A 19,616-nucleotide genomic window follows, 5' to 3' on the forward strand; every position below is an offset into this window, starting at 1 on the left:
TGTTCTCGCAATCTTCTAGTTAGGGACTTCTCCAGTTAAAGGCTGCTTTCCCATCACTTTGCTGGAGGTTTCCTCCATCAGTTGCTCATTTTATCCATTTACTACTCTGCTATCCAAGGTATCTCATTATCCACATAATTACCCACCTTTGAAGGTCAATTTAAATGATAGATTATGTCTCACAGTTAGTAATTCAGTGATTTTATATTAATTCCTTTAGAACAGCACCTCGTCTTAGTGATTTTTTTGTTTTTCATTAAATAACATAGCTTCTCTACTACAGCCTTATCTCCTTCAACCACTTCTTTTATTCTCAACCACACACTTGTTAACAGAGTCTCAGGAAGGCTTCCTGATTCTGAAGTATTTGAAAAAGCTCCCAATTTGTGCACCTTTGATGAGCTTTTCTTTAAGACATTTTTTGCTTATGAACCAAGTTTTTCGGTTATCTGAGCAGCTTGTATGTTAATTTTCATTCCCCCTCACCTGAATATAATTACTGTATTTGCAAGAACAAAATTTTGTTTTTCCTTTTACTTCTTACTCTGTTTATTCCCACCAGCTTTTTGTGGTTTTCTTTTTTAAAGAATTAAGACCATAATCATGAACTATCACTTGTCTTGAACTTCCAAGAAGACATCATTAAAGAAGTCCCACACCACTTAAGTATTTTACCCCACCAGCTGCTTCTTTTTAACCCTTCATCATTTCTAAACTGTTTCCCTTTAGAAGTTAAGCACACCTATAGAGGACACACACTACATCTACAGGATGAGAAATCAGAGCTGCAAGTTCCAGCACAAGTTAATAGTTACAAAATATTGCTTGTAATTATAACAGATCTTACGAGTCCTAGCCTTAGATCCAGTACCTTATTATATTCAGCCCAGCACTAATACACATAAAGATGTTTTTCACCCTAGCAGAAGGACCCCTGACAGTCCCAGTGTGAAAAAGGAGTGATAATAAAGACTGAGAAACACAACATTGTTTCCTTTTTTTTTTAATGAAATACATCATTAAGACAAGTACAGTTTCCTCTTCCTATTTGTTTTGCACATCTTAACATAGCAGAAAGACCAGGGAGGGGAAATACTATGTATTTAACACCTGTTTGTACAAACATATAAAGATATACATAATCTTCCTTGTCAAAGACCACAGGTTAAAGGAGTACTCACTGACAGCTATTGTCATAATAGCGGAGTTGGCTAAAGAAACTTAGCTAGAGTAAAGTACAGCAATCTCATGGGTAGTTCTACTTTGGCACCTGGTGTATTATGCCATGCTGCACAGCAGGCAAGGGGTGGGGGTGGGGCGGAAATAAATAACACCACATCAGTGATGTTGCAAAGACCAGTTTTATTCCATTTGTGATTCCATACCCCTTTAAGATGCTTGCATACACAGCCATTGACTAAGAAGCGAAGCTACTATGCCAACTTTAATTGCTAAGGTAAAACAGGGATTACACATAATCATAGAATCATAGAATCATTTAGGTTGGAAAAGACCTTCAAGATCATTGAGTCCAACTATCAACCATGCCCACTACACCATGTTCTGGAGTACCCTGTCTACGCACTTTTTGAATACCTCCAGGGATGGTGTCTTAACCACTTCCCTGGGCAGCCTATTCCAGTGTCTGAGATACATATAAGATAAAGACTCCAGGCATCTGTGAGCATGATTCACTATGATTATTCATGAATCAAGTTTGGAAGTCCTTTCTTTCGAGACATTACATTTTCCCTTTCCTGAAGGAACACCAGATTGGAAACCTACACACTCACCCCAGAGAGATCTCCAAATGCTTTTTGCCTCATGCACCCCCTGTGAGGTAGGCTGCTGGAGTCCATTGGTTTTATTCTACATACTGCTTCTCATTATAACACACCCCAGCTAGTTTGTCAGCCACTTGCCAGCATACTGCACTACTTTAGAAGTGCTTCTTTATATGGCAACTCTGCTGAAGAAAAGGTATATTAAAAAATCCACCTTATGAAAAAAAGACTCCCACCCACGTGAGATGCAAGACTCAGCCCTATTCGTACTAAAAAATACTTTTTTAGTGTCATACTGGTATATATGACAACACCCAAACTGTTCATCTGCAATGCAGTCCAGAGCGAGGGGCACAGTTTACATTACCTTAAGATGGAGGGGGAGACCAAAGGAACGACCTATGTTTTGGCCTCCTCGCTTCTCCTGGCTGAAGAACATTCTGAAGACACCATGTTTCCTGATATGCAGGACCAGCTGTAGTGGCCCCTTCACACTGCCTAAACTTACTTGCCTTCTGCCTGATGCTTCCCATGCCTGGGAAGCAGCAGCAGCAAGCATCAGTATGAGGGTGAGGGAGCATTAGGGTTCCCTGCTACTCCACATGGCTGCCTGAGCAGATCCAGACACTTAACTGGCTTCATGCAGCCCTCTCATACATCACTGCACCGCAAGAACCAGCCATGTGGTGTCTACGGACGCTTGCTCAACCCTTCATACATCCTGGCCTTCATACAAATTTCAAAACTTACAGCTCAGTAGTGTATTCATGCCCTGAGCAGAAAGGGCTCCATGCCATGAAACAATACACAAAGGAGCAGTGAAGGACAGTGACAACTTAATATTCACTAAGTACTCTTATTCAAGCTCTTTCTTCATTTAACCGCCTGCAAGTGGGTAGAGGCGCAAGGGGTCAGAGCAGTCGCAGTACTGAGATTATTTTAGCGCCAACAGCACCAAACTGAATTTTAACCTAAATGCACTCAAGTGTGCAACTTTCCCATATGCTATTATTATTTACATCTCAAGACACAGCCCCTCAAAGTCCATGACAGTTCAGACAGCACAATGAAAATGCTGCCTTTTAAAACCAGTTACTAGATTGTCTGGGGCAAACCATGGTATATGTGACCTACAAAAATTTATGATTTTTGGCTTATTAAAATACATTATTACCAGAGAGCCACAGTTCTAGAGAACTGTGGAGAGACAATTTTCTTTCACTCAAAGGACCTGAGGGAGGAAAAAAGAAAAAAAAGAGTATAAACTTAGGAAATTATGTGCCAGGCTTGTTTGTTTTCTATTTAAGATGATGTTTCTGACTATAAACATTCCCAGATAACAATATTCCCCTGCCAATCTAGCAAATACAAATTTGAGCCATCGTAGAATGCAAAAAAGATTTGCAATGAATAGATTACTGCCACTGTGCAAATCATAAACAATAATTATGCACACTCAAAACAAAGACACTAGAAATATTTGCACAGGTGCACTATAATATCATGTCTGCCATTCAACACTGATAGAAATACAGACCAAAAGAATATTCTACTAATTCAATTGCGCCTGTGCCTGCCTCTAAAGTAACAGGCATTTAATCAGGGACTAATTAAACAAAATTTTTGAGATGGGAACAACTGTTTGGGATTTGTTGTTAAACCACCTGGCATTCAGAAATGTAATTTGAGAATTTTTTCTGCCAATTCCCACTCCCCTTAAAAAAACCCTGCAGATTGAGATGAACTAAAACAATGTAATGAACAAACTGGGAGAATTTTTTTCCAATAATTTCCATAATTCCAAAACAAAAACTGTGTCGTGGTTTAACCCCAGGCAGCAACTAAGCACCACGCAGCCGCTCACTCACTCCCCCCCCATCCAGTGGGATGGGGGAGAAAATCAGGAAAAGAAGTAAAACTCGTGGGTTGAGATAAGAACGGTTTAATAGAACAGAAAAGAAGAAAATAATAATGATAATGATAACTCTAATAAAATGACAACAGTAGTAATAAAAGGATTGAAATGTACAAATGATGCGCAGGGCAATTGCTCACCACCTGCCGACCGACACCCAGCCAGTCCCTGAGCGGCAATTCCCTGCCCCCCCCTTCCCAGTTCCTAAACTAGATGGGACGTCACATGGTATGGAATACATCGTTGGCCAGTTTGTGTCAGGTGCCCTGGCTGGGCATGAGAAGCTGAAAAATCCTTGACTATAGTCTAAACACTACTGAGCAACAACTAAAAACATCAGTGTAATCAACATTCTTCTCATACTGAACTCAAAACATAGCACTGCACCAGCTACTAGGAAGACAGTTAACTCTATCCCAGCTGAAAACAGGACAAACTGTTTGCTAGCTTTCATTTTAGGAAGTTATCCAAAATTACATATTGACAGGCAAAGTCCTAAATGAAAATTTAGGTTTGGATCCAACTAAAGTTCCAGTGAAATTATACTATGTGAGCATTTCGCGAAAAGAGGGGTAGGGGGAAATGTTTTGTTCAGTGATAAAACTCTCCAAATTAAATGCAGTTGATCTGAAGTTACTAGAAGAATTCATAGTATAGTTTTTGGCAGAGATATTTTTCTCAAGTGATACACACAAACTGAAGTGTAATGGACTTCAGTAAGGGTGAAATACTACCTACAATGTCATTCCAGCTCCGTAAGTATACACCAAGGAGATTTATAGTAATACAAATTATTCATATTTCTCTTGCTAACACAGAAGCATGTCAATTCTTAACAGAGGAGTTTCTGCAAAAAGAAAATAAATTACATAGTAATTGGATTTTTGCCAAAACCAAACATGTTTTGTCCCCCAATACCTAATCCACTATTTGCTTGATCTGATCTAATCATAAAGACAGTGGACTTGACTAGATCTTGATTCATGTATTTAATAAACTTAAAATCAGACAAAATATGGGGGAATAGAGAGGGAAGGTAAAAGCCACAGGTACTAAAAATGAAGAAAAACATTTGCTTGAACTATTAAGTTCCATTAAGCTCCAGAGCTATGGCTGTGTTAACAATGTTGCAGAAGAACATAATTTTTTTCTTTGTCACAACTTTCCTTGTGTTTACATTTTGGATTATAAATTAGAGTCTGTTATACAGGATGAAACACAGCTACAAGAAGTCATTCAGGAGAGTAAGGACAAAGGACGACCAACGAGCTTCAGAAAAGTTGCCTGAGCCACTAAACAAGAAGAAGGAAGATGTAATTCACTGTAGATTAATGAAAATTGATAAAACATGGCATGGTGAAGGCAAAAAGGCAGCAGAGAAATAAGCCCAACCTTTGTGTATTAAAATGATGGGCTCTGACCTACCTGCTCCTGTGCAGAAATAGGAACCTGAGCTGTCATTTTCATAGAAAAAAACCTTGGAACTACATAACAAGCCCACCTCAACAGCTGTCCAAAAAGGCTGTGTCAAGTGTTTGGAATTACCAAGAAACAAAAAAATAATGAAGAATGCACTATGCCACTGAGTAAACCATCTCAAACACTGTGCTCAGTGTTTAAGTATTCATTGTCTCCTCCAATAGATTCAGAAAGCATCAAATGAAGCTGATAAAAAGCTAGTGAAAAACAAAAGATACATCTAAATCCATTTTTAATTGTTGTAACTTATAGTAAAGATTCATGTTTCTACACCAAGTGACTCAGGGGAGACCAAGAAAGTATGTGAAAGACTAATCCATCAATAGATTCTCAACAGAGAAAACAAACCCATATCAAGAAATTTTATCTGAGTTGAAAACAGAAGCAAGGATGAACAAAGGCAAGGTGTCCTACTGCCCCGTTCTTACTCTTCCCTAGATATTTACTTAGTCATTGTTGGACAGAGGATGCTGGATAAAACAGACATTCACCCTACCCACAGTCTCCATTCTTAGGATTTTGACCAGATTTGGTCCATGACTGTTCTAAGTAAGGAAGCAGACGGAGTTAACACTGACACTAGTTAACACTAACTAATAAACAGATATTAAAGTTTGGACTGAGCATTTAGAATCATCTTTGGTTTAAATATACATTTAAAAATGGAAGAGAGTGGAATTTGAACAAAAGAAAACTTCAAATCAAAACCACTGCCTGCATGAGCCTTTATTGTGAGTTACAACCACAATGGATTTAGATCTACTCATGGGATTTCCATGCATCAACAGGCTTAAGCAGTTTATTAGGGACTTGCTGTTTGCCATGAGAATTGGAAAGCACAATGGATGTGTTTAAACATAGGCACTGTTTAGCCAAGACAACCAGCTTTTTTTATGACTACTTATTTACTTATTTATTTTTAAAGCTTGCAATTTCAGATGAGTCTTTCTCCAGAGCACACCTTGGAGCCAGTGTGTATATAAAGGACATAAATATCTGAGCCTAAATTACTAAATACTTAAATTCTGTTGCAATTTACAAATGCGTTGGGAAAGTCCACTGTTAAGCACCAGTTTCTGGAAAAAACCAATATATTTGGCCATGGCTTGCCAATACCCAATACATACAACAGCACAGAAGCCTCCTCAGCTCACAGCATGGATCTTAAACCAAGAGCTTTAGCTGCAGCATAACTGTTCTGCAATGACAGAGCTACATATACGTATATAGATTTGCATACGTGTGTCTGCTTGAAGTACATGTATCTATAACCACGCCCTGATGCTGATGCTGCTTAGGGACTGCAGCTGCTCCTCTCTGATAGAGAGAATTCAAAGAGAATTGAAGAGGCAGGACCTGTCATGCTGCTGGTTTTCAGCTGGTGCCAGAAGCCAGGCTCACACAGCTGCTGTAAAAGTACCACTAGCCCATCCATCCTCTAAGTGGAAGCAGTAGACACAGACTATTTGGGTCTGTTGTTTAGATCACCCCTTGCTGTTCACCGCCTAACATTCTGTCCATGTTTGTCTGCTCAGAACAGGAGCAAGATAGGCTTTTCTTGGTAAGTTTCTTTTTTTGAACAGCTAGAAAAAAAGGCATGCAATTGGCAAGATTTGTCCCTATTAATGTCATATTATATGCATCACTGACTGGGTATGTAGGAAAGCTTCAGTTCTTCCCCTCTCTTCTGCTCATTATTAATGACTACATACAAAGCATGTGTTGTGATGGGTTGCAGGTACTACATGTTGTTAATACAGCAACCAGTGCAAACAATTCTACTTCCAAGCTGGACCCTTCTGTTCAGCACCATGAAAATGGATTCAAGAAAAAAAAAAGCTTTATGAACAGCAGAACTATCAAAACCTTGTTTCCCCACAGATCTGCTTCTCACATGTGCTCCACTTCCTCACTTAAAGTCATTTTCTCCAATCTCTCCTGAATCCTCCAGCACTCCTCCCCATCAGCTGGGCCACAGGTAGCACTGCTCCGTGCTGAGTAACAACTTCCACTTGTGCTGAGCCACTGGTCAACCTGCTTGTGTTCATCCATCATTTCACTGATCAAAAGTTCCCACCTTTACCTGCAAAATTTTTAAGAACTTAATGGCTTTGAAACCTCCATGTCTCTTTCAGATTGGGCTGAATGTGGCCAACAACTTCCAAAGATACTAGAAGAAACAAAGAACAGACCATCTTACAAACCTTACATTATTGAGAATCAAGGCAAAATAGATGTTACATGTATTTTTTACTTCTGGGTTCTGAACCTGTAGACTGAAGTCACAACTCTGCAGTTTTCGCTCAGTAAACGAGACACTTTTTATAAAAAAACACCACACTCATGAAATCATGAGTGAAAATTTGCAGAAAAAAAACCCTCCAAAAATACACACACACATACATAGAAGATTCATTAAAAAGACTCATGGAAACTGGAAATATGATTGACAGCTCTGTACACTAACAATATTCCTAAGTAATTAGCAAATAAGTAGGTACAGATCTAAACAAGAGAATAAGACTTCTTAAAACTATATAAAAAAGAATCTTTCATACTCTCAAAAAATAGTTATCGTAAAGGAGCATTCTAATCCTGGGTACTCCATTCAAATCAGATCATACTGACTAATCCTTATTTTAACCTACCCCATCAATGACTGTTCCACTGAAATGTTAACAACTGCATTATAAAAACTTCAGCCATACCCAGCTTCTCGGCTAACAACTTCATATTGGTTAAAGGTGACAAGGCCAAGATCAGGAGCCACAGACACAGCCGGATTCTCATGTATTGACATCACTGATGAGATTCGTTTGACCTGTCAATTAGAGTATTTTTGCAGACAAAAGACTGGGGGAAGGGAGCTGGCAGATGGATAGTTGAAGTTCAAACACAAAGAAAAGGGATGGATGTTGAAGTACTGCAGCAAATATTAGTCAAAGTTTGAATGATGAATCTGTTGTGAAAAAGAAAACCAACAAAACACCATCACACACCCTATCTTTGGATCATCTCCAAAAAAAAACCAAAACCACACAACACAACCAGAACACTAGTCAAGCAAGGAGAATATCCAGATATTTATTATTACATGGAGAAAACAGGCAAACCAAGCACGATAATAGAACAGATGCACACGGAACAGTTAGTTACTTTCAGTGTAAATTTTTCTACTTAAGCATTTTCCATACTACTACCTAAGAGAAGAAATGTACAGCAGATACACAACAGAGTGATTTAGCAGCTTTTTCCTTCTTTACACATGCCAGAACAAGCCAAATGACAATATTTAGACTTTGGGAGCTCCATTATATCCAACCATGGAGCAATTCCCAAGTCCAAGGAAAAGGCTGGCATCTTGCTTTCCTGTCTGACATTCCCCAGACACCTTATTCCTACATTTTGCTTCCAGCAGATTATCACTAGCTGGACAAAAAGAAGTTGCTGCGGAGATGCCACTGACATCTAAATAAGAAGAAACGACTGGCAGGTAGAGCCATCTGCCATACTTCCAACCACAAGCAGGATCCATCAAGTACTATATGGCAAGGAATGGCAAACAAAGAAGTGAAAGACTCTCTTAGAGGAAACAAGGAGAGATGAGTGAAGGGGAAAAGACCCCTGAAGAACTTGTGCATTTGTTTCCCACTACCCTTGTTCCCAGAATAGTATTCATTTGTTTGAGGTAGCACTACAGGAATACACTCCAATTCACGTCTTAAAGTAACAGCCACCAAAACAGCATGTGTGTGCAAATGTGTTCTGGGGCTGTACAATTCCATGTCAGAGATCAGTGCTGAATCCAGTTTCAGGTGGCCACAAGTGCAACTGAAGAAGAGGTTACATATGCCCTTTCCTTAAGTTTATTTCTGTCCTGCCACATACTTGGCCACTTACAATGATTGAAACCCACTTCCATTTTAAGAGAAACAGTTCTGTTGGTCGCAAGTGTACCACAAGGGAATAGAAAGACATGGTCATTTTTCTGGGCTATAGGAATGAATTGTGTAGAATAGTAGCTTTGCAGCTAGTAGCTACCAGCTTTGCTGGTAACTACCTTTAACAACAGATTAGCAAACAAATTGATAATAACCAACCAACCTCACAAATTGGGAGATACACAAGCAGATAAAAATCCCTATTATAATGCATTTTATTCTTCCATTCCTTTAGAACAAAATATTATAAAACTGGTTTAAAGTAAAGATTCCTTTATCCCTAAACCTCATCTAAGGAAATGTCCTGGTTTCAGCTGGGACAGAGTTAACTGTCTTCCTAGTAGCTGGTAGGTGCTATGTTTTGAGTTCAGTATGCAAAGAATGTTGATAACACTGATGTTTTCAGTTGTTGCTAAGTAATGTTTAGTCTAAAGTCAAGGATTTTTCAGCTTCTCATGCCCAGCCAGCGAGAAAGCTGGAGGGGCACAAGAAGTTGGCACAGGACACAGCCAGGGCAGCTGACCCCAACTGGCCAGCGGTGTATTCTATACCATGGGACGCCACATCTAGTATAGGAACTGGGGGGAGTGGGGGCAGGGAATCGCCGCTCGGGGACTAACTGGGTGTCGATTGGCGGGTGGCGAGCAATTGCACTGTGCATCATTTGTACATTCCAATCCTTTTATTATTGCTGTTGTCATTTTATTAGAGTTATCATTATCATTATTAGTTTCTTCTTTTCTGTTCTATTAAACCGTTCTTATCTCAACCCACGAGTTTTACTTCTCTTCCTGATTTTCTCCCCCATCCCACTGGGTGAGGGGGGAGTGAGTGAGCAGCTGCATGGTGCTTAGTTGCTGGCTGGGGTTAAACCACGACAGGAAAATACCGAGTAGTTCGACATCCTGATGCAAGCTTTCCATATCCATAGGAGAGGAAAGCCTAAACCGCAGTATTAGACCACTTTCATAGGGCACACCACCACTGAAGTACTGTTACAGTACCCGCATAGAACTGTTCAACCTGGGACAGATCATAACATGGTAACATGTGGTCAGCATGGAAAAGGCATCTCACTCTAACTAGAAAAGCTTCTTGGCATGTAGCAGGAGAACAGAGATCATGCTGAATTCCCCCAAACTGAAGCATGTGTGCAGCAGATAAAATGCCATTGGTGGATTTTATGCCGCACTGAGTGGACCAGAGTAAGTATATAGGTGACACTGCGTAAGTACCAGAACTCATTCTTAGGCTTCACATAATGGTGATATCCTGCAATAAGGAGAACAGTTACATTCGAGCAGAATTCAGCCACCATTCCACTCTTCAGTGACAAACTTGCCACGTATGTCAGGGCAGGCACAGATCTGCCCAGAGAGGTCCCACTTGGAGCATCTCTCACCAGCTGCCATATAAAGAGGAACAGTCATACAGCCACCAATTAAACATTCACAGAGGGCTGCCTTGACTATAGCTGGGCACAGACGGAAGAACTGAGGTGGGGGAAACCTTTCAAAAAAACCTGGGCACAAGCAGCAGACTTGACCAAGTTTTCTACAGATCGCCAGGGTACAGAGCAGCCACCAGGTTTAGTGTGTATGTCTGTCACTGCTAAGAAACAGTAGGTGGATTTTGGGAGGGGGGATAAATAAGCAAACAGTGCTTCATAACTTTGTACTGCATTGCTGTTGCCTGGGCAGCAGACAACAACAGCACTTCTTGTAAACGCTGATGCCCGTCAGGACAGAGGCAACCCTCTGACCAGCTGGAGACAGCCAAAGCACAATCTGTCCACAGTGCTACTACCAAAGGCCCAGCATGGCCAGGAGCTTACCAGGTACATGTGTACAGACCGTTCTCAATTTCCATACTAATGTCCTTCTATTCTTCAGCCATTTCCATGCTGATGCTTGCATAGCCTTTGAAGATAAAAGTATTACCAGAAGCAACTGTCGATTGACAGGTCTCCACTGTAAACAAGTGTCAAGGAAACAAAGCCTTAATGATGCTCTGTCATCTAAAAATACTATAAACAGTGTCTGTGTTACTGATGAATAAAAGAGGGCCTTGTTCCTAATGAAGAGGACAGACTATCAGAGAAACATCCACTTCACAGCTCTACAGGACTCAGTGCATAAGCCTAAAGTATTCATTCAACCTCACTGAGCCTTGCTCCCTCGCAGCCCTACTGAGGGGACAAGCTGACACTACTCCTGTGACACAGGGGATCTCAGGACTAACACACAACTGAGAATTAAGGCATTGGTACTTGGAAAAGTTCATTATAATCTCCTGTGGAAAGGCACTTTGAAAACATAAAGCATTATTATAAGTGTGCCCTAAATAGCCTGCCAAGACAAATCCAAATATTATTTCCACTGAGAGAGATAAAACCAAAACTATGTTCTCCCTTTCCTTCCTCTTGGAAACTTTCCTGTATCTAAGAGATTTCATGTCTGCTCTCTTCCCAAGTGCCACAGTTTGATCCATTTCTGGTGCTCCAGTAGTGACTTCCTCTCTGGGGTTTCCTCCTCCAACTGTGACCCAAAATAAACAGCAAGGTCTGCCCAAATCTTCCCATGTTAATGCAGTCTCATGCATTATTCTACAAGACCCAGCAGTGCAAAAGACTTAACTAGACAACTAACCCAGAGAAGAAGAGACAGAGCTTACAGCATCATGTTCTTCAACCTGTTAAGAAGGTCATGACCTATGTTGCGTGAAAGGGAAACAAAGATATACAGATGGTTAGAAAAAAATGGATTTGGAAATTACAACTTAGTTCCTCCAGACATCTGCTAGTTTGTCTTCTTTATCCTCTTGTCCGATTCTGCCCAAATCCCTTTATGAAACTAGCCATTTGTTTCCATATATATTTCTGAAAATAGAGACATATTTACATTTTTAAAAAAGAACAATGTCATACAATGACTGTCCACCACATTCTTATATCTCAAATCTGTCACTCTGTTATTCCCCTTGCAGGCCATTTTGGGAACATATGAATACACAGGAAAATGAAATTTTTAAGACACCAACGAACTTTGTTTTCAAAACAGCTAAGGAAACGCTTCAAATCCTAAGTATGATGACAATCTAGCTGAAAAAGCAACATACTGTCAAGCTGGAAAAGCACTGATGGCAAAGCCCTGTTTCCCACATTTCGCAAGTGTCATTTTTCATTTTCAATCATTTGTCAATACGATTTAGTCAAACAGGTGCCCCTCTGAAAATCACATCTCAGCACCATCCACTCGATTTATGCAGAAGAAATTTGATTCTGAAGAGTGTCACGAATAAAAATGAATAGTAAGAGTTGTATCTTTGTTATATGAGTGATGCCCATGTAATGCCAATGAAAGTAGAAATCTATTTCAAAGTAAAAACACAAGGAAGATGAAGATCCATTTCTCGGTTTTCTATACTTCCAGTGCTGTGTGTGAGTGATCTTTATGACAGAACACAAATCTACACCACACATCTTTGTTTTGTTCTTATACACTGCTATTATCCTGGAAATTCAGGAACTTTCAAATATGAATCAAATAGACTTCACATGAGAGGAAGTCATTCCAGAAAGAGGACTAAAACTAGGATTCCCCTCCCACAGGCATATCTAGGATTTTTTTTTTCCCCACTTCAGGCCAAATTTTTTTTTTTTTTTGGGGGGGGGGAGGTGCAAAAGATGACATATTCTTAAGCAATTCACTTGGACAAAATTACAAAATAACATTTCAACCATTTCCCACTAAAAATATCAACAAAAGGGATATTCCAGTACAACATATTTATTTAACCAAATCAGTGTTTTCCAGTATTATAAATTTTTTGACGAGCTCCTATCCTTAAGAAAGTCAAAAACTAGCAGTTTAGGGATCACACGCTTTCCTGTCACTCATTACCATGCCTCATTAAGACCATTATAGACCATCTCAACAAAAAAAGCACAATATGTTTATCATTTTATAACGTACCTGAGCTGTCAAGCCAAAATGGCATCAGGAAAGGACGTATCTTCCCCGTATTTGAAGGCTAAGATATTGGTTCTTCCCAGCTCTTGGATTATGAGGCTTGAGCACGTCAGCACTGTGCCAGCTTGCAGTGGTGGGCTAAGAAGCTAAGTTTTATTGGGACCCATTTGCCAAAGCACACACTCAGAGTACAGTCCTGACCCAGGCTGTCACAGGTGAGAACCTGTGCAGGAGCCACTGCTGCCAAAGCATATTCTGGGAAGCTGGCACCGTTCAACCACCTTAACAACTCGCCCTGTGCAATTCATTGTTTCATGTAACTTTTTATCACGTAGTTCAGAATTAATCTCCTACAGTAAACAAGCTTACCATTTCTCCTCATAGGATAGGGTTTTAGTATCTCCAATAAGTTGCTCTAATTCCATGGTGTTTACCTATTCTCAGTTCTCCTTCCCTCCCTCTTAAGAATAAACAGAAAAATTCTTTTCAGTGGAGAAACACAACACATCCCAGATAGAAAAAAAGAAAAAAGCAGAAACAGATATGGTGCTGAAGTGCAAAAAACTGGGCATCTCCAGGGTGGAAATAATTTACCATTAGCTCAGGATGCAGCAGACCACCACAAAGTTTCAGAAATGTCAGGTTTTTATCCTGAAAAGCAGATTGCACTTCTCAATGCTGGCAAAACTATTCATTAATAAATGTTTTCATGTGACACTGGATCTTTTGGAAAACTTTCAGGGGAAAGGCAAGCTAAACCACCTTTCCCCGGCTTGTGGCACTCAGAGGAATTAAGAGATTCAGACCCAACTCTTACTGCAACCTCTTCAGGGCAGTTACTTCTGGACTTTGAAAATCATTGCATCAAAACCATCATGTTTTTCCTCAGAGGTCACTTTCAACCTGAATTAATTTATGATTCTATATTTTCAAAGTTTCATTTTGGGGTAGGGGCGAATACCAAACCAGAACAGTATTTTTCTGATACAAGTGTCTTGTCAAAAAGAACAAATCCCCAAGCATGTATTCTAGCAAACGTTCTTTCAAAAACCTCCAAATCAAAGTAAACCTCATATAGTTTGTAACCCAAATGAAAAGATCACTTTGAAGAATATTACCAAGCTGAATTTAAAATGTAATTTGAGTATTTGTTCTTAATCCTTGTTGCAGACTAAATACTTCAGAAGGCATAATGAAGACCTAGCACCTCATTTTCAAGTTCTCATCCTAATGAAAACTAGCAAAGACATTCTGGTAAAGCACATGACAAACCAACCAAAGGAACTACTTGTATCATCATATCTCCTTTTCCTTACTGACCCTGTATGACCATAACATGTTTCAGGGAAGTTTTGATAAATTGGTCCCACTGGAATAATTACTTAGAAAATCCCTATCTTCATGTCTGTGGGACTGAAGCTTCCAACTTCAACCAATGGTCTGTTTCTCCAGGCAACATGCCAAAAGGACTTGTGTAAGATTCCAAAGTTTCCCAGCTGATCTACATCACAGCTGTTTTCATGTTGCTTTTTGTACATTGCCAAGATACTTCTGTAACCCACTGATTTTCCAAAGCTTCTGAAAGCTTCATACTGCTCAACAGCAAGGAACACACTTCAATATTGATGGGTTGGCAGGAAAGGATGTACTTTACAGACACTCACCTTGGTGTTAAGTTCCGGCTCAGGAATGAAACATCGGTCCCTAGCCTGTTGCCTTTTGGCCAATACATCTCAGTCTGCATCAGTGTACTGCTCTACACCCTTTCAAATACTATCATCTGTCACTCAAGGATCAAGGCACTAGAGCACATGCACAATGCATACATTTCATCACCTCTGCCCGCACACTCCACAAACCCTTTGCGTTTTGCCTCTCACAAATTACATGTGCCATTTTACACAGCTCCCTACAGCATCCCCTTCACATGCAGGCAGTTTGTCTCTTCTTTCCCACCCTGACAAGACAAGCTCAGCCTTATCCTCTAGAAAGAGAAATCTAAGCTATGGTAGTACTAAAAAACAAAGCACAGCAAAAATAAGGTTTCCACCTCCTTGTCTCAGTCTGAACCACAAGCTATTGAGAAATGTAAAAGCTCTAGCCTCAGAAATGCTCTTTTGAATGAGGGATGCCTAGAAGAGGTGCAGGTTTGAATTTAAAGCTCCAGCTAAGGTTGCATCTACCCTACCATTTATTTCTGAAGTTGCAGTGCAGTTCTGAAGCATATCTCCCAGTTTTTGCAACTTTCGATTCGGTGCACCTGAGCTACATTCCTTTTAGAGGAAACTAAAACAGAACCTCATATCCAGATACATAGCAAAGGCACTCCAACTACTAATGGGATCAGTGCAATGACTGGGTATTTGGATGGCTTCAAGCCATATGAATGATACAGATGTTCAGTCCAGACCACCAGAAAAAAAATGTAGCGAAAAGCAAACCACAAGAGGCCTCAGTATCAACTTTTGACCTTCTGATTCTCTCTTCCAAAAATCCAAATTACATCCATAGTATTAAACTGATTCTTTCAGAGCATTATGTCAGTAAGGTATCACATGGCTCATCCAGTGTCTTACCATACTCATATACCAATGATCTAGCTCAGTTCTAAGGACACCAAAATTAGCCTAGAACCCCAGTAAAGGTCACATCACTTACCAGGCCATAGCAAGTGCTGATCGCTGCTGTCCCACTCTCAGAACCTGGCTGCAACACTGTGCCAATGAAGTGGCACGGAACTCCTGAGCGAGTTGCAATCTTCGCACTGGTGTGGTTGCCATGTCTCCTTTCTACTACGTAGTTATGGGAAAGAAATCCCAAGTGGACAGTCAAGTTAAAAAACAGATCCTTCTCCTTGTGGTTAATTTTGTAATATACCAAATTTTCCTTTTTGCCGAGATCTCTCTTCTTCCTTGTGTTTGAGATGTGATGGTGTAAATCAAAAGAAAGAAAATGCCCACTTGCATCTACTCGTGCTGGATCAACGACGTGGTATTCTGGCAACGTCTTGATGAATTGCTCTGAGAGAAAGGAGAAAAAAAGAAGCAAAACTAGGGTGAGTGCTAGCCTGTTCAGATCTCACATGATTTAAAGGGAAACCCAAAAGTGACTGCAATTCACCACACCATCCTACCAACGCAAAGGTAGGCAGCACACAGACCACCGTGCAATACAGTCTTCATTTGGGCTTCCTGCTCTCCCATTAAAACACTCAATTTAGAAGCTAAACATTCTTCTTTTAAAATATTTTGCCACTATTCATATAAAAGATTTACTGTCACACACACACCCCTTCACACTCCCACAAGAGCTGGGAACCTTCTCTGTTCTAGGTCCCCAGTACATGATGCTCTGATCAAGGAAATCATCCTCACACATCCAGAAAGATGACCACCTGAAGTAGGAGACAGAGCCTTACAAATACACATGGGTGAAGAGAACACTACTAATTGGCTTGATAGGCTGTAGCAACAGCACCTCAGTAGCATCAGCTTTAGCAGATGTTGCAGCAGAGGAGGAAATTTTAAAGGGTTTGAAGAGGAATGAAGTAACCATGTCCTTTTGTATAAGGGGTTCCAGCCAGGATAAGATTGGACATCTTATCACTTGTTAGGATCTAGCAAGGGAAGAAAGCATTGCTGGCATTCTTAGCTCCTGCTATGATACAGAACAAACAACACCTGTTCCCAATTTTTTTTTTAAATTAGCATAAAACTCAAAAGCCCCAAGCAAATAACATAAATCCACATAAAACACAGTCCCTACAGGCCAGATCTTCTGCTGGCATACTTGACTTCAGGCCAAGAAATCACAGTCTGAACTTATTTAATCAAAAAGAAATTGTGAGTATACATGTCATTCCCGTTCCTCTTTCCCCAGGGCTGTTCTTCATTCCCAAAGTCTCAGCCACTTAAACATGAAGTGATTACACCTCATTCATTAATTAAGCTGGTTAACAAAGCAATTAACCTGCTCCAGGTACTTCCAGAACAATTTACTCCTCCCTAGGACTGCTAAGACAATCCTTCTACGGACACTTCACTCTCCACTGCCTGCACCTTCAAAGCCACACAGGGTAAGTCATGCCTGGACAGATAGCTGTCTGGATTCATCCCCTTCAGGGAGGAAAATACCTCCTTTGTCTTCATTAGCTGCAGCATGAGACGTGGCTATTCATGCTTCCTCAGGCCATAGACCCCTGAGACACTTGCACAGAAACACTCCCAATTCAAAAAGACCCAATCAAAACACACAAAAACCCCACTTCCCAGCACATATATAAAACCAGATGAGAGACTTGGCCTTGCCTCTGGAGCATCGTTATTTCAGAAGCAACCTTATTCTCATACACAACAGATTTCTTCGTACACAGGCCTTCTCACCAGCCTACAATGACTTTGTGCCTTTGCAGGACAAGCCACAGCACTGGGCTTCTAGATCTCCACAGTGGCAGGTCTTGACAACATGGAAACTAACACCTACCACAAGTTCCGAGAGACATCTCCAGCCTTTGTCCACATAAGGACGACAGGGAGTGAGACACTGAAAGCTCAGTCCACACCTTCATGCCTGCAGTTTACACTGCCTGTAGATAGGTACCAGCTGCCTGACAATTGAGCAGCTGAAGCTAAATCAAGGTCCCCCTTTCCTCACACTCCAGAATGAAGCAAAAAATAGGCAGGGAGAAGAAAGGAGAAACAGCCAAAAGTATGGTTTACCTGCAAAAGCTGAATTATAAGACTCCTGGGTAGTCCCACATCCCATATTGTGCTAGCAAAGACAGGCTAACAGAAAAGGCTACAAGACCAGGCTCCCATTTCTATGGTTTTCAGCACAACTCATGAAATAATCAAATTAAATGCCTGAAGGAAAACTTACTCATTTGCTGTCACTGTGCGATTTGCCTCTGCTTGATGTCTTGAGCTTAATTTGTTGTGGCTTAACTGTTAAGCTCTGTACAAGACCAAAGACTTGCGGTTTTGGACTTCAAACTATTCAAGGAAGTTTTTTATTTCATCACTAGTGTAATTAGTATGTAGAGGTTAAGGCAAACTGGACATCATCATCAGTAAAAGGGCAAATAACGACTAAGTATCTGGTGGCAACAGGATTATCAAAGCAGAGAAGTCTAACTTCACCCACTCCTTAAGTGCTCATTTCTGAATGCTAGTCACTGGAGATTTATGCTGCAGTAATAATGTACTGTAATATAACTGCAGAAATGATTTATTAAAAAGTTTGCCAAAGACCAGAGAGAGTAGGATTACAACATAACAAAGTTTAACAAGATGAGGCTAAAGGTATTTCTGCAAGTAATCATTACCCGTTTCATCTAGACTGCTGGGTAGAAGTTACCAAAGGGAATCCTACCAATAAGAGAACAATTTACTGAGCTCCACATTAAGCCTAACATACCACTTGACCTTTCTAGCTGGAGAATAGTCTAAAACAAAGACAGGAGGTACAATTTTGGTAATTCCTTTCTGCCTTTCTAGGAAAGAATAACACTCAACTAGAAGGCAGAGACAATAAACAGAGTAACTTAATACATGCAACCCAGACTGCACAAGAATAAGGGTTGTATTATTCAACACTGACTGCCACCATTTTCCTAAAGTAATAATTCATATTAGAACATCACAGGTTCTCATAAAACTTAGTGCCAGCAAACATTAAGTGGAGGGAATCCATCCCAGTGCCACTGACAAGCCTTGGGGCTTGCTTGTCATGGTGTCCTCCTTGGCCACCTAGAATACTCTCCACTCCAGGGAATCCCTGCCTGTCGAGTGGCACTGCTCAGGATTTATAGACCCGAAAGGGCAGTCTTCCTTGGGTGGCTTGTGTAGCTCCAGGGAACGCTCTGTCTTTCCACAACTGCAGTCTGAGCGTGTAAGCTTCCATTGGTGCGGCAAGCAAGGCCAAAACATCACACTTGGCAGCACATTTTCAAGTCAGTACTTTGCCTTGCAATCACCCTGTTTGCACAGGCCCTTCTGGGCATACAGGACAAGCAAGGTTCAGGCCCTTCACACTTGTTTGACGAGTCTAAGAATTGTTTAAATTGTTGAAGAAACCTTCCCTGCAGACCCTCCTAATTCTGCACCACTGAAAACATCTGATAATACTCAAAACCACCACTGTTCTGCTCCTCTGCGGATTCAAACTCACCACACATAGCAGAGAACTGCCTATATTAAGAATGGCTATACACAAAGTGGATAAACTAGGTTAAAGAGAAAAACATACACGGTCTGTCGCACATGACAGAAAAAGCACAACTTCTTTTAGACAGGTAACAAGTTTTCTGAAAGATTCCTTTAAACCGTGATACATCATCATTTGCCATTGTCTCATCTCCATCTTTGTAGTTCATCTACATCTGCCCCTCAGACCCTCTGGCTTCTTTTCAGACGATTCCTTGGGATAGGAAATAGCATTGCTCATCTCTGGATGAAGCGCCTTCCCGAGCCAAAGAAAGGCTCTGTACCCAGGATACACCCCAAGCTCCGAAGCCCCATGGCAGGGA

General features: G+C 40.6%; 1 protein-coding gene across 3 annotated transcripts in view; it reads right to left on the reverse strand.

The window, feature by feature from the left end:
• ADAMTS12 (ADAM metallopeptidase with thrombospondin type 1 motif 12) overlaps positions 1 to 19,616 on the reverse strand; it is a 167,240-nt gene that overhangs the window by 145,883 nt on the left and 1,741 nt on the right. For all 3 annotated transcript variants that reach the window (XM_075020419.1, XM_075020418.1, XM_075020421.1), the window contains exon 2: positions 15,749 to 16,110. In XM_075020419.1, the coding sequence (XP_074876520.1) occupies positions 15,749 to 16,110 (362 nt within the window). The remainder of the gene's footprint in view (positions 1 to 15,748; positions 16,111 to 19,616) is intronic.

The sequence above is a fragment of the Buteo buteo genome, chromosome Z (genome assembly GCF_964188355.1).
Source record: "Buteo buteo chromosome Z, bButBut1.hap1.1, whole genome shotgun sequence".
NCBI classification, from domain to species: domain Eukaryota; kingdom Metazoa; phylum Chordata; class Aves; order Accipitriformes; family Accipitridae; genus Buteo; species Buteo buteo.